This window comes from Bos indicus x Bos taurus, chromosome 11, assembly GCF_003369695.1.
Source record: "Bos indicus x Bos taurus breed Angus x Brahman F1 hybrid chromosome 11, Bos_hybrid_MaternalHap_v2.0, whole genome shotgun sequence".
Classification (NCBI taxonomy): domain Eukaryota; kingdom Metazoa; phylum Chordata; class Mammalia; order Artiodactyla; family Bovidae; genus Bos; species Bos indicus x Bos taurus.
Genome location: NC_040086.1, coordinates 37745187 through 37768590, shown reverse-complemented (window position 1 = coordinate 37768590; position 23404 = coordinate 37745187). Strand labels below are relative to the sequence as shown.

The 23404-nt window shown below is 35.8% G+C and overlaps 1 protein-coding gene across 7 annotated transcripts in view; it reads left to right on the top strand.

Annotated features, from left to right (window-relative positions):
* The window catches only part of CCDC88A (coiled-coil domain containing 88A), a 116578-nt gene that overhangs the window by 42504 nt on the left and 50670 nt on the right, over nt 1-23404 (top strand). For all 7 annotated transcript variants that reach the window (XM_027555327.1, XM_027555326.1, XM_027555325.1 and 4 more), the window contains exons 7-12: nt 16-156; nt 5158-5330; nt 15277-15358; nt 17321-17479; nt 19260-19406; nt 19994-20138. In XM_027555327.1, the coding sequence (XP_027411128.1) occupies nt 16-156; nt 5158-5330; nt 15277-15358; nt 17321-17479; nt 19260-19406; nt 19994-20138 (847 nt within the window). The remainder of the gene's footprint in view (nt 1-15; nt 157-5157; nt 5331-15276; nt 15359-17320; nt 17480-19259; nt 19407-19993; nt 20139-23404) is intronic.

Genomic DNA, 23404 nt, shown 5'->3' with positions numbered 1-23404 from the left:
GGTTGCTTTCTAAAGGTAACCCATAATCAGGAAAATGTGTTTGATCTACAATGGATGGAAGTGACTGATATGTCTCAGGAGGAAATAGAACCACTCTTGAAAAATATGGTATTGCATCTAAAAAGGCTTATAGATGAGAGAGATGAACATTCAGAGGTTTGTAAATTTCTTTTTGTATATTATGAAAGTTTCCTTTCCAAAAAACTTCAGAGATTTTTGAGAATTGATAGTCTGTCTCTTAGGGACAGGTAATAAGGTGCTGTATGTCTTTTGTGTAACACAGGAACCAGAAAGGATGCATAAGAGCCCCGAAGTGCTAGTAAACATACTGCAATTAGATTTTATTTTCCCCTTCCTTTTAAATTACTCTGATTTTGTTCTTCTGTGTTTTTTTAAAAACTCATCCCTATAGTTCTGGCAACAAGTATGAAACCAGAGTTCTGGAAAAAGTATAAAACTAAAAATATCGTTGATGTAAGTGGAAAAACCATTGCTTTTTCAAAGTTTAAGAATTTGATTAAGGTTAATTTTGTAGTTTCATTGCCACATTTTGAGACTGTAAAAAATGTGTTAATAAAAGGAGAATAACAGGTGTTCTGAATAAAATGTCCCACAAAAGTTCTCAAATTTTTGTAGCAATTTAATGAGGTGTGATTTTTAAAAAAGAATTATTATAAGCTCTTTTAAGAAAGTACTTTGCTTTTAAAAGGAGTAAAATTGCACCAGACTTTTTGGTTGCATTCTTTGAGAGCAGTTTATAATTTTTAGAGAAGTCTAGACGTTAGTGCATGTGGTGGTGAGTAATATTTTCTTAATAGCAGACCAAAATACTCTGTCATTCTGGAGATTGTAAAACTTTGATCAGTTGTTCAATTTACATGAGAGAAACAGATTTGAGTTTATTTATGGAGAATTTGATTAGTCTTGGGACTAATGAAAGACTATATAGGAGAAATTTCTAGAGATGCTTTTGGAATAAAAAGCTTTCTCATTGCTCTATAAAATATATTCCTTTCTGATGGGAATTTTTAGCTTTTCTTATGGCTTTAAAAGAGAAGAATATATAGGAAATAAAGAAACGTTTTTTAAAGCAACAGCTAAATTTTTAAAAAATTTAAGACAGTGAGATCAAAGGAAGAAAAGAATGAGTTTCAAAACATTCCTAGAATATATGAAACCACCTACCCTGAGATACTCAGATCACTTTATTTTCAGTCAGTCTTGAACCATATGCTGTATCTTCTTTTTTATATTAGTAATGTTTTTACTGTTTTAGTAAAACCACTTTCAGTATGTATCCTGGCGGGCAGTAGTACTCACACTGGGAGTTCAAGTGGGTATCCTAGCACTCAAATCCTCCACTTGCTGGCATAGCCAGAATTGGGCAGCCACAGGCTATCCACGGGGGGTGCTCCCCCTTGTCAGAACAGAGAGCCCTTTCCTCTGTTTTTATTGATCTTTTGTCATTTGTTTCACTTTGATGTAGAAAGTATAATTTGGTCACGTTGTTTTTAATTATACTTTTTTTTCCTTAATGCTATGAAACAAGGATCTCTTCAGTCATCTTTTGAAAGTGAAAGTGGCTCAGTTGTGTCAGACTCTTTGTAACCCTGTGGACTGTAGCCTGCCAGGCTCCTCTGTCCATGGAATTCTCCAGACCAGAATACTGGAGTGGGTAGCTGTTCCCTTCTCCAAGGGATCTTCCCAACCCAGGGTTTGAACCTGGGTCTCCTGCACTGCAGGCGGGTTCTTGACCATCTGAGCCGCCAGGGAAGCCCAAGAGTACTGCAGTGGGTAGCATGTCCTCCAGCAGCATTTTCCCAGGCCAGGATCTTCTTTGACTAAACTCCAGCAGGATCGTCTCCTTTTACTAAAAACTAGGTATTTATTGTCACTGTTTAGGCCAAGCTTTGTATTGTAGATTTATTGTGTACTTAATCTTAGTACATGTACACAATAATCTCATTTTATAGATGAAGATTCTAAAGTTCAGAGAGGTTAGGTGACTTGCCCATTCTAACTCCAACACTTGTGATCCTGACCTTTATAATACCTTTGCCTAAATCTCTGCTCTGATACTTTTCCTTAATGATGAATTCTGTAATTATCGTCACCTGAAATTTTTAGCCTTGTTGTATCATATGTTCATTCTTCAACGTATATTGATAAATACCTACTTTTTGTAAGAACTTTTACTAGAGTATGTGAGAGCAACAGACTTTCAAAGAAGAACCAAAGATGGTTACAGTCGAATAGAGAAATTATTTTAATAAGTGAGTTAACTGTAATAAAAGTTGGTAAGTGACAAGTACCGAAAAAGAGACATGGATCTAAATGTTGTACTATGTGTGTGTGTTAGTCGCTCAGTCGTGTCCGCCTCTTTGCGACCCATGGACTGTATCCCGCCAGGCCTCTCTGTCCATTGAATTCTCCAGGCAAGAATTCTAGAGTGGGTTGCCATTTCCTTCTCCGAAATGTTGTACTATAGGAATTTAAAGAAGAAAGATTACTTGCAACTGGTAGTGGAATACCTAAGATTGGAAGGATCAGAGAAAGCTTTTCAGAAATTAAAAGTATGCCTTAATAACATTTCCTATCAGACTTTTGAAAATGTTTGGAGTTCTTGAGCTCAAGAAACTACCACTATTAGAGAAAAGGCAAAATGGAAAGTACCTCTGGGTACTCTCTTAATTCTTAACACTAGGTTTCTTTCTTTTTATTTTATTTATTTATTTATTTTTATTTTATTTATTTTAGTTGGAGGCTAATTACTTTATAATATTGTAGTGGTTTTTGCCATACAGTGATATGAATCAGCCATGGATTTACATGTGTTCCCCATCCTGAACCCTTCTCCCACCTCCCTACCCATGGTTTCTTTCTTTTTAAAAAATATTTTGCATCCATAGATCTTTTGTGCTCTGTTTGTTTTCAACTGGAAATTGTTGATATACTTTAATTTTACCACCTGCTAATTTCAAATATAATATGTATCTTCAGTACTTTTCTTGAGTTTTCTGTTTTGTGAATAATTTGGTTAAATATTTTTGAGCAGCTTTTTGTATTCACTACTCTGCTGGATAACATCAGGGATACAAAGGAAGTATAAGGAAGGTTGTATCTGATTTATTTTAAAAAAGCACATTGTAAATGAAAAATAAGGTGGCATGTAATTAAGTACTAGTTTCTGTATGAAACAGATATTTAGTAATTACCATATGCAGATACTGATGGTTCATAGGTAAAGAATTTGCCTGCAAATGCTGGAGACATGGGAGACGCAAGTTCAGTTGCTGGGTCAGAAAGATCCCCTGGAGGAGGAAATGGCAACCCACTCCAGTATTCTTGCCTGAAAAAATCCCATGAACAGAGGAGCCTAGCGAGCTACAGTCCAGAGTCACAAAGAATCAGACATGACTGAGCACAGACACACACACATGTATGCAGGTTCTTTTGTTAAAGACAAGAGATGTTATAAGGCAATATTAAAGATAATTGAGACAGTAAGAAAATAGGCAAATAAAAGCTGACTCCGTGAAGTTCGAGCTTGGGCTGCTGTGGAAATTAGTAACACTATTCACAGAGGCAGTGGAGTTGGGCTGGACATACTAAGTAGTAGATAGACAAGATGAAGTAGTGTCAGTGAGCAAACCATCCTTTGAAACGTAACATTGAAAGAGAAATAGAAGGATAATAAAGGGGAAAATGTGATTTTTTTCCCTTCCCTAGATAGTAGAAACTTGTATGTCTTTTAAGAACAAGGAGAAAAAAGCAATAGGAAGAGAGAAACTGAAAATGTTACAGAAGTAAGGAATATGTGTTGGGAATAAGAGATGCATAAAAATGGAGGAATTTATTGCAGGTGGTTCTGTTTCTTTGACAAATTGAAGGAGAGTTCATTTGTTGGAAGTAATGATAGCAGTTTGTAGTTGAGGGCTTATGTAGAGAAAAGGGAATATATTTACATCTGCCTTTATGGGAAAATTTTGCCAGGAAACGATCAAGATTTTCAGTGAAAGAATTGATGGACATTGGAAAGAGCTTAATTGAAAGTGGATGACAACTTCTGTAGTAGGGCTGTAATTTATTTGTTTAGTTTTTTTAGAGTTCTTTATCACCTTGGAACAGGAATAGAAAAATTGATAGTAGGTAAGGAAAATGACATAGCATTTTAAGTCAGACTTGAATTTGAATTTGTGTTATATTCGTGTGTAACTTTAAGTTATTTAATCTATATGTGCCTCAGTTTCCTTAGGTCTAAAATAGATGTACAGCCTCTGTTGCCAATTATAGTATTGGATGGGATCTTGTTGGATCTAGCTAGGAGTTCTATAAATATTTTTTCCCTTTTGTTTTTTCCCTGAAGAGTGAACAAACCATAGTCAAAGAGTGACATAGTAGTGTTAAATTAGAAAGTAAGGGTGACATTTAACAGCCTAATTGCAGTTTCAGGCCAAATAGGAACTCTAGAGTAGCCAATAATCTGTTTGACTGGGCAGAAGGGGAGAGTTGAGTGAGTGGAGGTTCAGGCATAGGAATGGTGATATAGGAGTAATGTTCTAGTAAAGAAGGCTAAGGAACTATATTTTTTATTTTTTAAACTTGAAATTAGCCTCTTGTGCTACTGGTTACTGTATTGGACAGAACAGTTACAGACATACTAATCCTGAGTTAATTCCTTTACTGTGTCAACAAATCTTCTATGCCTTTCCAACAGTTGCTATTTGTTCTACATGTTTTACCACAATTTATTAATTTTTGTTAGAACACTGGGAAGGGAAAAAAGTATTGTCTTGTTTTTGTGTTATCTACTAAATAACTCAACCATGTACTGTTGAATGAAACTTTTTTAAAAAATGACAGCTAAATATGTCAAAGTTAAGGGACTTACCTGGCGGTGCTGTCTTTAAGTCACCATGCAAGGGGTGTGGGTTTGATCCCTGCTTGGGGAACTAAGATCCCACGTGCTGTGTGGCATAGTCAAAAAACAAAAAGTTCACCATTAATGATGAAGATATTAAATAAATAAGACATTTTTGACCAATGCATTCTTTCTGATATTGTAGTATAACACTTAGAATTAGTGACTAGTGTTGTGTATCTGGTTCTCTGATATGTAAAACACTAAAAGGGCTTCTGTGGTCTCTGTCTCCTTAGACTATTGTAGAGCTCTCTGAAGAGCGGGATGGTCTTCATTTTCTACCCCACGCCTCTTCATCTGCACAGTCACCTTGTGGTTCTCCAGGCATGAAGCGAACGGAAAGTCGGCAGCATCTGTCAGTGGAGCTGGCAGATGCTAAGGCCAAGATAAGAAGGCTTAGGCAGGAATTGTAAGTTGCTACTAGTCAAGGCTCGTTGAATTTATATGGTTGCAAAGGTGACCTAATGCAATGTTTTTAGGCTTATGAAATTGCGTGGTTCCCAGTTGCTAGGCTGTGTCACAGTTTTCAGTAGTATTTGTCAAAATGAAGACACTATCAAAGTTTTCTTAATGCTAAATCTTATCAACTTAAAGGATGACCTGTATCCTGTATCTATGTACTTCCTATTCTTCTAGTGTTAGGATGTCCTTTCTTTTATAAAATAATGTTTTTCCTTTGCAAATTAAGGTTGGCTTAATTTTTTTATTTTTTCATTCCATGAAATCCAAAATACAACCACTGATACAAATGGTTAAGTTTAGCTTTTTCAAAATTAATGTTATAAAATGAATTTTTGGTGTACAGTATTACAGAAAAATAATTTTGTGTATCTTCTGCATGGAGTAATTGAAATGCCTGAATCACATACCTAAAAATGGTAAATATTCAGATTGGTTAGTGCTGATAAAATTAATATATTTATTTAACTTTCAAAAATCATTACAGGAAAATCAGTATAAATGTCACATTGGTGAATAACTTGTAAAGACCCAACCAGTCTCTGCTGGAGATTTTTTTATATTGCACTTTAAAAAACAAAGGAGTTGTGTGTTATAGGCTTTTTCTTTCCTTGTTTTTTTTCATTTTTGGGGGGGGATTTGTTTTCTTGGGATTTAGGCTTTGGGGTGTAGATTTTAAATTTAAAACCACCATATAGCAATTAAGTTTATTGACTGTTTAAAGCAGTTAGTTTTAAGAAAGTGGTTGAATATGCAAGGTAGAAAAAATATACAGTCCATAGGAAAATTTGAAAACAAGAAAATACAGCTTTCATTGTGAATGTCTGCGGTATTATGTATCTGTTGAAGTGAATACGCCCAAGATATTCTATAAACAGCTGCACCATGAAAATTAGGGAAGAGATTGCTGTTATTAGTTTGACTGGCAGTTAATGGATAGCCTAAACAGTGAACACTAGTTCGTTCCATATAATTTAGCACAATCTTCTTCAGTCTTTAGATAAAGCATGCAATTAGAACTGCAGTGATGGCTGTGAATTCATTTAACATTTTGCACTGTATTAAAATTTGATTTTAAAATAAAATTTACTTGAGCATAGTGTTATTAAAATTCCAGACAATTTAAAGAGATTAGTAAAATTTGGTCTCATGCTGACTGGAAAATATAAATGAATATTTTTAATGAATAAATAAATATCCCAGATATAGCAAGTTTTCTCAGTAACTAGCATTACATCAAATACCATCTATATTGTTTGCTGTCCTTTGAAAGTGTGTTCCTTCATGGGTTTATTCTGTTAACATCTGTTTTAAGTGTTTTTGTTGGGATAGATCTTTACTAAAGTGATGGAAGTGTGGAATCATGGTAGATAAAAATAGTTTAGGTTGCCTTATACCTAATGGAAATAAATAATTGTAATAAGAACATGCAGACTGATAGCATACTTGTGGGTGGTACATCATAATATAATTGCTTTCGATTTATTACACTTTCGGTTAATTACACTTTCGAGTAAAAGTGTAATTTGGAATTTGGATGGAAGAAGAAGTAATTCCTTATAAATTTCACTTTTATGCAATAGTTAACACTATCAAATGCTTCCTTTAATAATTCTCTTTGTCTATTGGATCCAATGTTTCCAAAGAGTTTTTTACTCATGCAAATTATTTTTTTTTTTTTAGGAAAAAACAGCTTTATTGAAATATAATTCATATATCAGAAAATTGAACCTTTTAAAGTATGCAATTCAGTGCTTTTTAGTTTATTCTTAGAGTTGTTCAATCATCCCATGCCATCTAATATTTTTTTTCTTTTTTTAATTTTATTTAATTTTTAAACTTTACATAATTGTATTAGTTTTGCCAAATATCAAAATGAATCCACCACAGGTATACATGTGTTCCCCATCCTGAACCCTCCTCCCTCCTCCCTCCCCATACCATCCCTCTGGGTCGTCCCAGTGCACTAGCCCCAAGCATCCAGTATCGTGCATCGAACCTGGACTGGCATCTCATTTTATACATGATATTTTACATGTTTCAATACCATTCTCTCAAATCTTCCCACCCTCTCTCTCTCTCCCACAGAGTCCATAAGACTGTTCTATACAACACTGTCTCTTTTGCTGTCTCGTACACAGGGTTATTGTTACCATCTTTCTAAATTCCATATATATGCGTTAGTATACTGTATTGGTGTTTTTCCTTCTGGCTTACTTCACTCTGTATAATAGGCTCCAGTTTCATCCACCTCATTAGAACTGATTCAAATGTATTCTTTTTAATGGCTGAGTAATACTCCATTGTGTATATGTACCATAGCTTTCTTATCCATTCATCTGCTGATGGGCATCTAGGTTGCTTCCATGTCCTGGCTATTATAAACAGTGCTGCAATGAACATTGGGGTACATGTGTCTCTTTCCCTTCTGGTTCCCTCAGTGTGTATGCCCAGCAGTGGGATTGCTGGATCATAAGGCAGTTCTATTTCCAGTTTTTTAAAGAATCTCCACACTGTTCTCCATAGTGGCCGTACTAGTTTGCATTCCCACCAACAGTGTAAGAGGGTTCCCTTTTCTCCACACCCTCTCCAGCATTTATTATTTGTAGACTTTTGGATCGCAGCCATTCTGACTGATGTGAAATGGTACCTCATAGTGGTTTTGATTTGCATTTCTCTGATAATGAGTGATGTTGAGCATCTTTTCATGTGTTTGTTAGCCATCTGTATGTCTTCTTTGGAGAAATGTCTATTTAGTTCTTTGGCCCATTTTTTGATTGGGTCATTTATTTTTCTGGAGTTGAGCTGTAGGAGTTGCTTGTATATTTTTGAGATTAGTTGTTTGTCAGTTGCTTCATTTGCTATTATTTTCTCCCATTCTGAACCATGCCATCTAATATTAAGACATTTTCATCACCCCAGAAAGAAACTGCGTACCCATCAACAGTCACTGCATCACCTTTGGCCTTTGGCTCCTCAAAACCACTAATATACTTCCTATTTCTATAGATTTGTCTGTTCTAGACATTTCATATATATAAATGGACTCATACATTATGTGGCCTTTTATTTCTGGCTTCTTTCACTTAGCATAATGTTGTCAAGATTCGTCCATGTTGTACGATATAGCAGTACTTCATTCCTTTTGATGGTTGAATAATACTCTCTTTTATGGACATTCTACATTTTGATTACTCATTTATGAGTTGATGGACGTTTGGATTGTATTCTACTTTTTGGCTATTTAAATAATACTCCTATGAACATTCATGTGTGTTTATTTGTATAGACACATATTTTCATTTCTCTTGGGTATTTACTGAGTTGTGGAAATTCTTGGTCATATAGTAGCTCTGTGTTTAACCTTTCGAGGAACTGTCAAACTATTTGGCTGTACCATTTTACATCACCACCAGCAAAGTATGAGGCCTCTAGTGTCTCTGCATCCTCAGCAATACATGTTATTATACGCCCTTTTATTACAACCATAGATTTGATTTGCATTTCCATGACTAATAATGTTGAGTCTCTTTTCATGTGCTTATTGGCCGTTTGTATATCTTCTTTGGAGAGATGTTTATTCAGTTCCTTTGCCCATTTTTTTTTTTTTTTTTTTTTGCCCATTTTTAAGTTGAATTTTGAGATAAACTTTTAATCAGTTCAGTTCAGTCACTCAGTCGTGTCTGACTCTTTGCGACCCCATGGACCACAACATGCCAGGCCTTCTGGTCCATCATGAAATTACATGAAAACTGGAGGGATATTAGAAATCAGTATACCCCACAGTTGAGAGTAAGTGAATTTTATTCACTTTTGACTTGGGGGAGAAAAGGGAGTGGTGTCAGGAAAAGTTCATAGAGATAGTAACATTTCACCTGATGTTAGGCATTAAGTAAGTTGAAAAGGCTCAGATGGGTAGAAGCAGAAGAAACAGCAGCAATAGAATATGAAGAGGGACAAGGGGAAATGAAGCTGAAAAGGATGGAGTGGATAAGTAGAATGTCATGTATGCAGTGCTGAGAAATTTGAATATTAAACAGTGTGGGCCAACTGAAGATTTTTTTTTTGTATGGGAGAGCACTTTAAAAACAGATTTCTGTTTTAATAAAGATATATCAACCTAGTAGCTGACCTTTAGTGAGTATTCAAATTGGAAAAATAAATTCTGGTGTCATTATAAAGATAGATTGAAGGACAGTCCAGGCAAGAAGTGGTTTGGGCCTGATCCAGGGTTTTAATGATGAGGTTGAAGAGGCGGTGTTAACAAAGAAATTAGGGTCTTCAGTATAATTCCTAGTTTCCTGTAAGTAGCGTTTGTCTAGATGGTGATGCCGTTCATTCAGACAGGGAACATAAGAGAGAGGAATACTGTTAAGGTAAAAGACAAGTTTAGTTTTGACATATTTAGTTTGAGGTGCCTTTGAAATATTTCTGTGGAGATGATCAACCAGATAATTGACTATCTGGCCCATGATGCAGAGTAGAGATTTCAGATCATTAGTATACTCGTGCAGAATAATATATGCAGCAGCATGTAAGTCCTAATTGAAACCTTTGGAATGCATCAGACTGCCCACGAGCATGAAGAATGTGAAGGATGTAATCTGAAGAATACAAATATTAGAAAGGTGCTTAAGTGATTCAAGGTAGATGTCACCATTTATTACCCACATTACTCAGTTTCTTCATATACAAAATAACAGGTAGAGCAAATGATTAAGTGCATGAGCTTTAGAGGCACTCTAAAATGTGAATCCTGGCTCTCAACACTTCCTAACTGAGTGACTGCGGCCAAGTTACAGAAACTCTAAGGCTATTCAGTTTCCTAGACTGTTAAATAGGAATAATATTAGTGCTTACTGTAGGGTTGTTGTGTGAGGTAAATATGTAAGTAAACAGTGTGTATTACATAAGCGCTCAACAAATGTAAGCTGCAGTCATGAGCTACTACTTCTTTAGAGTTCTTGTGAGGATTAAGTACTTGGCAGAGTATAAAATGCATAGCACAAGTGTGTGGCACAGATAATGAGAACTTTATAATTGTTAGCCAAAAGATAGGCACAAAACATGAAATCAGCAAAAGAATCAGAGAATTAATATGTTGAGAACTAGAAAAATCCTAAGAGTGTAGAGTCATGGAAACCAAAGGAGAAGCATATTAAGAAGAGTGGCATGAACTGCATTAAGTTTCTCAAAGATCTGAAAATAATGTGTTGGATTCGGCAATAGGTGACTGACTGACTGTGGTAAATAGTGTCAGTGGGAAGATGTGAATGGAAGCCTCATCACTGTAGATAGAATGGTCAAATGGGTGCAAAAAGGGATTATTTTATTAGTAAGTGTAGATCCTTCTGGGTAACACTTTTGGAAATTCCAGTAATTAAAGTCATACTTCACAAACTCCAAAGTGAATTTCAGATGGATTAAAGAGCTAAATGTAAAACACAGAATAATGATGAAGAAACTAGTCTAGATGGTGCTGCTGCTGCTGCTAAGTCCCTTCAGTTGTATCCAACTCTTTGCGACCCCATAGACAGCAGCTCACCAGGCTCCCCCGTCCCTGGGATTCTCCAGGGAAGAACACCAGAGTGGGTTGCCATTTCCTTCTCCAATGCATGAAAGTGAAAAGTGAAAGTGAAGTCGCTCAGTTGTGTCCGACTCTTAGCAACCCCATGGACTGCAGCCCACCAGGCTCCTCTGTCTATGGGATTTTCCAGGTGAAAGTACTGGAGTGGGGTGTCATTGCCTTCTCCAAGTTTAGATGAGTATGTGTTAATATACTCTTGGTGGGGAAGAATTTTTGCACAAAAGTGGTTGCTCTGTTTGTATTTTTTAAAGTGTTAAATATGTAAACATCCAGAAAAAAATAAGTGTATTAAAAGCATTAGAATATTCCTCAAACAGTTAAATATAGAATTTTTATATAATCTAGCAATTCCACACCTATGTATATCCCACTAAAATTGAAAACAGGAACTCAAACATATACTGGCATGCCATTGTTCACTGAAGCATTATTTCCAATAGCTAAAGAGTAGAAACAACCCAATGGGCATGAACAGATGGACAGATAAACAAAATGTGCTTGTGGGCACACAGTGGATTCTTCAGTTCAGTTCAGTCGCTCAGTCGTGTCCGACTCTTTGTGACCCCATGAATTGCAGCACGCCAGGCCTCCCTGTCCATTACCAGCTCCTGGAGTTTACTCAAACTCATGTCCATTGAGTCGGTGATGCCGTCCAGCCATCTCATCCTCTGTCGTCCCTTTCTCCTCCTGCCCCCAATCCCTCCCAGCATCAGAGTCTTTTCCAATGAGTCAACTCTTCTCATGAGGTAGCCAAAGTATTGGAGTTTCAGCTTTAGCATCAGTCCTTCCAATGAACACCCAGGACTTTTCTCCTTTAGAATGGACTGGTTGGATCTCCTTGCAGTCCAAGGGACTCTAGAGTCTTCTCCAACACCACAGTTCAAAAGCATCAATTCTTCGGCGCTCAGCTTTCTTCACAGTCCAACTCTCACATCCATACATGACCACTGGAAAAACCATAGCCTTGACTAGACGGACCTTTGTTGGCAAAGTAATGTCTCTGCTTTTGAAGATGTCATCTAGCTTGGTCACAACTTTCCTTCCAAGGAGTAAGTATCTTTTAATTTCATGGCTGCAATCACCATCTACAGTGATTTTGGAGCCCAGAAAAATAGTCAGCCACTGTTTCCCCATCTATTTGCCATGAAGTGATGGGACCCGATGCCATGATTTCAGTTTTCTGAAGTTGAGCTTTAAGCCAACTTTTCACTCTCCTCTTTCACTTTCATCAAGAAGCTCTTTAGTTCTTCTTCACTTTCTGCTGTAAGCGTGGTATCATCTGCATATCTGAGGTTATTGATTTTCTCCTGGCAATCTTGATTCCAGCTTGTGCTTCCTCCAGCCCAGAGTTTCTCATGATGTACTCTGCATAGAAGTTAAATAAGCAGGGTGACAATATACAGCCTTGACATCCTCCTTTTCCTATTTGGAACCAGTCTGTTGTTCCATGTCCAGTTCTAACTGTTGCTTCCTAACTTGCATACAGGTTTCTCAAGAGGCAGGTCAGGTGGTCTGGTATTCCTATCCCTTAAAGAATTTTCCACAGTTTCTTGTGATCCACATAGTCAAAGGCTTTGGCATAGTCAATAAAGCAGAAATAGATGTTTTTCTGGAACTGTCTTGCTTTTTCCATGATCTAGCGGATGTTGGCAATTTGATCTCTGGTTCCTCTGCCTTTTCTAAAACCAGCTTGAACATGTGGAAGTTCACGGTTCACGTATTGCTGAAGCCTGGCTTGGAGAATTTTTAGCATTACTTTGCTAGCGTGTGAGATGAGTGGATTATTATTCAGCCATAAAAAATGAAATTTTGATATGCTGCTGCAACATGGATGAGCCATGGAATGAGCCATAAGATGAGCCATCTCAGCTTGCTAAGTGAGATAAGCCAGATAAAAGGATAAATTTGAATAATTCCACTTAAATGAAATATATTTTATGGGCAAATTGAGAGAGATAGAAAATAAATTGGAGAGTTATTGCTTAATGAGTATAGAATTTCTGAATAGGATGAAGAAAAAGTTTTGGGAATAAGTAGTGGTGATAGTTTAACATTGTAAAATTAATTAAGGCTTCTGAACTGTACATTTAAAACTAACCATTTTAAAACGGTTAAATTTTTAACCATTCTCTGAGCACCATTCTCCACCTGAGTGGAGGCCTTAGTTCTGCAGAAAAGCTCAAAGATATTGTTACATATATTCCTTGAGGAAGAACCAGAACCCTGCTTTATTGCTGGACTGTTGTTTCTCAGCTGCTCCTCCTCTGTTTCTGCATTCCCTTCCTTCCATGAGTAGCAGCTGTTTGAATCTGCCCTTTAGATCTCAGGGAGTCTGAAGGCTGAATGAAGTCTATTTCCTACAAAGAAGAAATGGGGGACGAAAAAGATTTGTACCTGGAAGGACCTGCCAGAGTCTTGCTCAGTTTCGTCTGTAGTATGTCATCTGCAGATAGTGACAGTTTTTATTCCTCCTTTAAATTGGCATTCCTTTTCTTTTTCTTGTCTAATTGCTGTGGCTGGGACTATGTTGAATAAAAGTGCCAAGAGTGGGCATTGTCTTTTGTTCCTGATCTTAATGGAAATGTGTTCAGCTTTTCACTGTTGAGTCTGATGTTAGTTCTGGGTTTGTTGGATATAGTTTATTATTCTCTGTGCCCACTTTCTGCAGAGTTTTTTTTTTTTAATCATAAATGAGTATTGAGTTTTGTGAAAAGCTTTTTCTGCACCTACTGAGATGATCGTATGGTTTTTATTAATCAGTTTGTTAATGTGGTGTTCAGAAAGATGCATGTACCCCAGTGTTCATAGTAGCATTATTTATACTTGCCATGTATGGAAGCAACCTAAGTGTCCATCAACAGATGATTAGATTAAGAAGATGTCTAGAAAATATATATATATATAGAGAGAGAGAGAGAGAGAGAGAGAGAATGGTATGCTACTCAGTCATAAAAAGGATAAAATTTGCTATTTTAAAAACATGGAACTTCTCTGGTGGTCCAGTTGTTAAGAATCTGCCTTGAAATCTAGGGGACACAAGTTTGATCCCTGGTCAGGGAACTAAGATCCCACATGCCACAGAGCAGCTAAGCCTGTGCACTGCAGCTACTTAGCTCCTGCACTCCAGAGCCCTCAGGCCACAACTAGAGAGCCTGCATAATGGAATGAAGATCCCTCGTGCAGCAGCTAAGACTCAACACAGCCAAATGAATAAAACAACACTGATGGACTTGGAGGTTGTTATCCTAAGTAAAATAAATCAGACAAGGACAAATGCTGTATGATGCCAATTATATGTGGAATCTAAAAAATAAAACTACTGAATGTAACAAGAAAAACAGATTTTTAGATACAGGAAGCAGGTGATTACTGGTGGGAAGAGGGAGTGGAGAGGGGCAATATAGAGGTAGAGGATTAAAGGTAAAACTTATGTATAAAATAAGCTATATTTATTTATGTATAAAATAAGGATATGTCGTACAATGCAGGGAATATAGCTAATATTTTATGGAGTATAACTTTTAAAAATTGTGAATCACAATAACCTGTAGCTTATATAACATTGTGTATCAGCTGTACTTCAATAAAAATTTTCTCTGTGAAAAAACTTAAATATAAGCACATATGAGATGTCAAAAGCAGATTGTTCTACATAATGAACATTTATTTTTTATTATTTAAGAACAGAAGGTGGACAGTAGAGATAATCAGTGGAGACTTATTTCGAGGAGCTTGGCTCTAAAGGAGAGATAGAAAATGGGAGTTAGAACACAGTGTAAAAAGAAAAAAGTGTTACAGGAGAAATACAAAAGTGTCCAGACTTCAGGGTAGAAACTAATAGAGTCAAAGATTTTACATATCTGTGTGGCACTGTATTATTTTCTTTAGGTCATTGTAAATATTGAAAATAGTCTGGAGACCCTTAAAGTCTCAGACCCAGCTAGTATTGCCTTGCTTAAGAACTCTTCCAGCTGATTTGTCTGTGACAATACAGAGAGGGAGAGAGAGTAAGGAGATGGGAATCAGGAAATGACAGAAGAGATGAAGAAAAAGAAGCTACATTATGAACTATGAGGACATTAATCATTGAGGTTATTAGCATTTGGAGAACTTTAAGGGTGAGTCTGATGACATCCAACCATATAAATTCTTAATACCAATTTCTTTGTCTTTTTCCCCAGCTTGAGGTCATGACCAATATTATGTTAAATTAGATATTTAATAATAATAGTATATTTGTATTAGTTCAGATGATCATAGTTTTCAAAGCACAAAGTTTTTTATTTAATAAATATTTTTTGCATTTCAGGGAGGAAAAGACTGAACAATTGTTGGACTGTAAACAAGAACTAGAGCAAATGGAAATAGAGCTAAAAAGGCTGCAGCAAGAGGTTTGTACCTGGAACTTTCATTATATAATATCAATTGGAAATTGAGTTTTCTCCTTATAATTTACAACATTTGCCTTACTGCTTACTGAGGTTTAATGAAATATAATGACTTTTTCAGTGTTTCTGTCTTCAGAAATGCCAGAGCCAAAACTAGAAATCAAAACTGGAAAGAACTTTGGAGTTTTCTTTTTTCTCTATCAGTGTGCTATTCAAACCTTGCTGAGATTTCAGGGAACCTCTTAGGACTAGCACAGTTCCAGGTTTCCCTTTTTTATGTATTGGCTTCTGTGGACTTGACAGCTGGAACACCTCTACTGCTAAACTGTGCTGCTTATATATGTTTCCTTAAGTCTCTGCTCTCTTATGGTGCTTTATGTTAACTTCCATAGAATAGAATGCATTTTAATTTTTCTCTTTTTCTACCATGTAGATCCTACACTTTTTAAAATGTCTTTATTTTTTCTGAAGTTTTGTGTTTTTTCATCATGAACTAAGACTATTTAAGAATTTGCTTCTTTTAATTACTCTGTAATGTTTTGTTTTCATTTGAAGGTAGTGCAAGAGGTCTTCTTTAAGCCATAAATGATAAAGATTGGGATAAGGCTGGAAAATTCTTTCTTGTCCTTACTTCCCCTAAGCCGCCATTTTAAATTCCAGGGTTGCTTCAGTTGTGGGATCATAAACCTGGGACCTTTCTAGGTGAATGAATCTAGGGATCATAACTTTTAGTTTTAGATATGCTGTGGCTGCTGTTCACTGCTTGGTAGCAGGGTTTTTTGTGTTCCATCTAAAACAGTGAGTCTCAGTCTTTTTTTGTCTCAAGACCCTTCTTTACTCTTAAAAATTAATGAGGATTATTTAATGTGAATTCCCTTTACTGGAATTTACTATATTTGAAATTTAAACTAGTAATTTAAAAATATTTATTAATTCATTTGAAAATAATACTCAGCCCATTCCATGTTAACATAAAAATTGTATGGCAACTAAACAACCATTATTTTCCAAAACAACAAAAAAATTAGAAGCATAGTAATCTTTTATATTTTTGCAAATCTCTTTATTTAATGCCTCCCTTAATTGAAGACTACCAGATTCTCATATCTGTTTCTGCATTCAGTCTGTTAAGTTAATAACATGCCATCTGTGTAGCCTCTGGAAAGTTCCACTGTACCCTCATGAGAGAATGAGAGTGAAACAGCAAGTACAGTCTTAGTATTATTATGAAAATAGTTTTGACCTGATGAACTCCCCAGAAGGCTTTCAGGGACCGACAAATGTCTCTGGATCATGCTTCAATTATAGTTATTCAAAGGATTGCAAGAGGACTTTTTAAAGTTTGTATTTTAATATTTATTTCAAATGATGTAGAGGTGTATACTAATCATATGCAAGTAATCATTCATGTGGAAGTATTTAAAAACTTAGCAGGATTTTGGTAACATATCTGGATAGAAACATTTCTCTAAAGTAACTAATGATCAATTTTTGTAGTAGTTTGCCTCGTCTGTATTTTTACTATCTTATATTTTGAAGTTAGCTTTTAACCTTAAATTCGTTGCAAACAGTTACGTTAAGAGATTTACTTAATTTAAAATGTCCTGAGTATTTTTTACAATCTTAGTAGTGAACATTATATATAAAAACTTGTATGTATGCATGTGTTTTTATATTTGTATAGAAGTGTATATTTTTAAAATACTTCTTACTCTTGGTTTAAAAAAAAAGACTTTATATATCTGCATTAAAAAAAATAAGGTATAATATTTATACCAGAAAATTCACACTTTTAGCAGTCTGTTTCCTTAACCACTCAGCTTCCTCATCCCATAAAAATTCACACTTTTAAAGGACAGAAATAATTGGGGCTTTTTTGTAAATTCATCAGATTGCACAACCTAAGCATTATCAATTTGAAAATAAAGAATAATATTTTAAATATTAGTATGTGTTTATATTTAGAACATGAATTTGCTTTCGGATGCTCGTTCTGCAAGAATGTATCGAGATGAATTAGATGCACTTCGGGAGAAGGCCGTCAGAGTTGATAAGCTTGAAAGTGAAGTCAGCAGATACAAAGAGAGACTACATGATATTGAATTTTATAAGGCAAGAGTTGAGGTATGTTGCATAATTTAAACAATTCACAATTTTTTTCTTGAAAAGTGTTACAATTTTTCAAAATGCATTTAAAATGCATTTTAATAAATGTAAAGAACTCTTGAAACATGGAGCAAACTGTAATACCATCAGGTGATTAACACTGAGCAAACTGTAATACCATCAGGTGATTACTTTATGATAGATCAGCATATTGTTTAGACTTGTCAAAAGGAATTTTTGGTCGCTACTCATTGGAGGTTTTATTTCATTCCTTTGTTTAATTAGCATTACAGGTAGGGAAGACTTTGAAGTTAAAGTATATATGCCTCTCCTAATTTTAAATTCATGCCTAGAAGTGAATGCTTCTGATTGCTGCTCAACTCAGACTACTAAATTAGGATCAATGAAAGCAAAATCAGTATCTGTCTTCCTCTTCTCCTCTCTCTTCCTTCACCTCCCCAATGTCATTTGTCTCTTTATATGAACAAGTTTGAAGAAAAGCAATTTTTATTATTTAATGGTTGCAATTCTATGTAACATAAAGTTGAATTTGATAGCAAGAATTTGAAAATCTTTGCTTCTTGCGTTCTTTTTTCCTTTCTCAGTGATTTCTTCTTTGTAAATAGAGGAGATTTTCATCAGTTTCAGTATGGGGATAAGAAAGAAGGAGTTTGCAATATCAAGTGAAAACATTGTAAGAGAAAGTTAAAACTTAGCCTGAATGTTACCAGAAAATAGACCCAATAGAGTGCAAGGACAAGCTGCTTGTTAATTCTTTTAATACTTTTTTAAATGGGTGCATGTGTAGGACTATTCAAGGGTCCTCATGTGTGCCATTGTTTTAATATACTTTTGCTTGACCAGCTTATAAATGGCAGGCATATAACTTAGCAATATAGATTTGTGAATATGTCTTCAAAACATACATAGGAATTTTAAGAGGTTTTATGCAAAGTATTTTTTGATAAAGCCTTGGTTTATGATTTACTTAAATATTGATTGTAGTCTTGGTATTTTACTCAAAACCCCAAACTCTCCACTTTCCAAGTAGAGAGAAACTTAAATCTATTTTATTAAATAAATTAAGCCCCAGTTCTATGTAGATTTGCATCTTAAAAATCTAGACTACTTATATGAGTTCCTTATCCTTGTGACTTAGGAATTTAAATATACCCTGACAATTTCATGTGAAATTATAGTAGTAGTACACATCCTAATATAGGTGCTGAGTATTTGTTTACACAATTTTTTAATTAATTTATTTTTTATTGAAGGATAATTGCTTTACAGAATTTTGCTGTTTTCTGTCAAACCTCAACATGAATCAGTCATAAGTTCAGTTCAGTTTAGTCGCTCAGTCGTGTCCGACTCTTTGCGACCCCATGAATCGCACCACGCCAGGCCTCCCTGTCCATCACCAACTCCTGGAGTTCACTCAGACTCATGTCCATCGAGTCGGTGGTGCCATCCAGCCATCTCATCCTCTGTCGTCCCCTTCTCCTCCTGCCCCCAATCCCTCCCAGCATCAGAGTCTTTTCCAATGAGTCAACTCTACACATATATCCCCTCCCTTTTGAAACTTCCATCTCCCTCCCCTGTTTACATAATAATTTAAATTCTGGGAAATAAAATGAAACCAACTATATTTGTTACTCAGTACCTTTACTCTTGCATAGACCTGTTGATAAAGATAGCTTAATGTCTTATTTTTTAAAAAAGAATTTTTATGTTTCAGAACTTTAAAAATTCTCATATTAACATATTTGTGACCAATAATGCCTACTTGAAATTTTTATAGGAATTAAAAGAAGACAATCAAGTTTTATTGGAAACAAAAACCATGTTGGAAGACCAATTAGAAGGAACTCGAGCTCGTTCTGATAAATTGCATGAATTAGAAAAAGAGAATTTACAACTGAAAGCTAAACTGCATGATATGGAAATGGTAAGTGTATAAGGTAGATCCATTACATAGCTTCTAAGTAAAAATTCTAAGATTCATCTGATTTCCCTATAGTGATAAGGATGGCTAGTGTCCTTAAGGTCTTAACAGAAAAGTGAGAACTAAATAAATTAGATGCTCCTGATTTTATGTAAGTTCAGGAGTAGTAGAAATTTCTGCCTTTATTACAAAGGGGTATTATTTATTAATTTTTCTACTTCTTTTCAGAAAACCCTAATAAGCTATTGTTAAACATTTTTTTAGACTATAGAAATACAACTATCACTAAAATTTAGCATTGGATTGGAAGTCATTTGTTATGTGACTAGAACAATATAATGACTATGAAGAAGTGTTTTCAGTGTCCCCAAAAATCACTTTAAAAGGAGGTCAGACAACTGATCAGTTGAATGACCAGCAATAATAATTATAATTATTATCAAGAGCTTCAAATTGTAAAAATTTTAAGGAACTCAAAATTTAACTCATACAGTTTCTGATAATTGAAAGTTATAAAGTAATACAATATCAGCTTGAAATTGTACAGTTTCTTAGCTTTCTTTTCTCTCCCTACTCTGCCAATAAAAAAGGAACGTGATATGGATAGAAAAAAGATTGAAGAACTAATGGAAGAAAATATGACTTTGGAAATGGCACAGAAGCAAAGTATGGACGAATCATTACATCTTGGCTGGGAACTGGAACAAATATCTAGAACTAGTGAACTTTCTGAAGGTATTTCTGATACTGTTTTATTTAAATGGATGAATGAATAAATGACATTTATGCTTACATTTTTGGATATTTTCTTACTGTTCTTTATTTTCCTTGACTGGAAATGTCTCAAAAGACCAGATATCTCCCTAGATAGGATTTCACCAAAGAATATATTAATTTCCACAATTCTGAGTTTTATCCTTTTCTCTGCGTGTCTTACAGCTCAACTTTGAGTGCAGTAACAGATTTGATCCATTGTTTAGGCACTATTTCATGTTAATATCCTAAGAAGTGGGGGTATCAGTTTATTAATGTATTTTGAGAGATATAATCATCTACTAAATAGAACAGAAGAGTCATATTTACTGGTCAACCTGTTCTTTGACTGTAGACAAACCTAAATAGGACATCAGAATGTAATGGGAATATTCTTTGGTGAATATGTAGCCAGAATAAAGCAACTGAAGGATCTTTACAGTTACATTCATCCATATGTGTCATCGCCATTTTAGGATTATACTTACCAGTTGCTCAAGCCCACTTATACTTGGGAGGTAATAAAAGACCTCAGATAAATATTTAACTTTTGGCTCTATGTCTCTGCCTCCACATTAACTTGTTCTCTTTATTAAAGCTGGACACACACATAGAATGTGGCCTTTTGTGTTAAAACTTTATTGAAATTATACCCCAGTCACATTTATTTGAATTAGACTGGTTCCCTAATTCCTCAGTTACCCAGTGTTTATGTTATTATACCTATTTTATTGTACCAGGCTCTTAAGAGCTTATAGCTTGGTGCTTAAAAATGGTAACTTCTGCAGATGACTTGTCATATTTATTACTGTTCAGTTCAGTTCAGTCGCTCAGTAGTGTTCGACTCTTTGCAACCCCATGAATTGCAGCACGCCAGGCCTCCCTGTCCATAACCAACACCTGGAGTTCACTCAGACTCACGTCCATCAAGTCAGTGATGCCATCCAGCCATCTCATCCTCTGTCGTCCCCTTCTCCTCCTGCCCCCAATCCCTCCCAGCATCAGAGTCTTTTCCAATGAGTCAGCTCTTCGCATGAGGTGGCCAAAGTACTGGAGTTTCAGCTTTAGCATCATTCCTTCCAAAGAACACCCAGGGCTGATCTCCTTTAGAATAGGCTTTTCCTAATTTTACACTTGGGAACCTAATTCCAAGTTCTAGGACCTCATGTAAATTGACTTGATAGTAAGTGATGATATTCAGCCAGTGAACTTGCCAAGAGGTGTTACATAAAACATTTGTGGAACTTTTTAATTGTATTCCATGCGAATGGAGTTACAAAGAAAACAATTCAGATTTAAATGTTTTCTACTGCATTCAATATGCCAACAAATTTGGAAAACTCAGCAGTGGCCACAGGACTGGAAAAGGTCCATTTTCATTCCAGTCCCAAAGAAAGGCAATGCCAAAGATTGCTCAAACTACCGCACAATTGCACTCATCTCACACGCTAGTAAAGTAATGCTCAAAATTCTCCAAGCCAGGCTTCAGCAGTACGTGAACTGTGAACTTCCAGATGTTTAAGCTGGTTTTAGAAAAGGCAGAGGAACCAGAGATCAAGTTGCCAACATCCTCTGGATCATGGAAAAAGCAAGAGAGTTCAGAAAAACATCTATTTCTGCTTTATTGACTATGCCAAAGCCTTTGACTGTGTGGATCACAAGAAACTGAGGAAAATTCTGAAGGAGATGGGAATACCAGACCACCTGACCTGCCTCTTGTGAAACCTGTATGCAAGTTAGGAAGCAACAGTTAGAACTGAACATGGAACAACACACTGGTTCCAAATAGGAAAGGAGGACGTCAAGGCTGTATATTGTCACCCTGCTTATTTAATTTCTATGCAGAGTACATCATGAGAAACTCTGGGCTGGAGGAAGCACAAGCTGGAATCAAGATTGCCAGGAGAAAATCAATAACCTCAGATATCCAGATGATACCACCCTTATGGCAGAAAGTGAAGAAGAACTAAAGAGCCTCTTGATGAAAGTGAAAGAGGAGAGTGAAAAGTTGGCTTAAAGCTCAACTTCAGAAAACTAAGATCATGGCATCGGGTCCCATCACTTCATGGCAAATAGATGGGGAAACAGTGGCTGACTATTTTTCTGGTCTCCAAAATCACTGTAGATGGTGATTGCAGCCATGAAATTAAAAGATGCTTACTCCTTGGAAAGAAAGTTATGACCAACCTAGACAACATATTAAAAAGCAGAGACATTACTTTGTCAACAAAGGTCCATCTAATCAAGGCTATGGTTTTTCCAGTGGTCATGTATGGATGTGAGAGTTGGACTGTGAAGAAAGCTGAGTGCCAAAGAATTGATGCTTTTGACCTGTGGTGTTGGAGAAGACTCTTTAAAGTCCCTTGGACTGCAAGGAGATCCAACCAGTCCATCCTAACGGAGATCAGTCCTGGGTGTTCTTTGGTAGGACTGATGCTGAAGCCAAAACTCCAATACTTGAGCCACCTGATGTGAAGAGCTGACTCATTTGAAAAGACCCTGATGCTGGGAAAGATTGAGGGCAGGAGGAGAAGGGGACGACAGAGGATGAGATGGTTGGATGGCATTACCGACTCAATGGACATGGGTTTGGTGGACTCCAGGAGTTGGTGATGGACACGGAGGCCTGGCATGGTGTGGTTCATGGGGTTCATGTGGTTCAATGAGTTGGACATGACTGAGCAACTGTACTGAACTACTCAAGTAGTTAAAATTACACTGTTAGGAGTTTTCTCGGCTGTTAGGTAGGGACAGTAATAGTAAGGACTATCTGGTTGGGTTGTTGTGAGGGTTGAATTTGTTAATGAAGCTCTTTAGAACACCTTGTAAATAGCATTTGAGTCTTTTATTATTATTATATCGGTTGTTTTGCTGCAGTCATAGAACAGAATATTAGTATAGTGTAGTTTTTTTTTAACTATACAAGGAACTTTCTAGAAAATTTGTTGAATGTGAAAAATGTAAAGGAAATCAAAGTCATTAATAATTTCTTGACTTTTACATTTCACAAAATTTGCTTCTAGAATTTTTCTACACACACATTTATTTTATATATCATCATCAGTGTTTATGTACAGTCAGGGTTCCTTTTTTCGTCCAAAATATAACACAGACATTCTCCCATGTTAAAAATGTGTTGTATGCATCCTTTTTATTCTCTGTAGGATGGCTTGAAGTTTCTTTGAAGCACGTAGTATTGAAAGTTTTATTAAGGCATATCATGTTTTGTAGCCTAATCTTGTTTAATT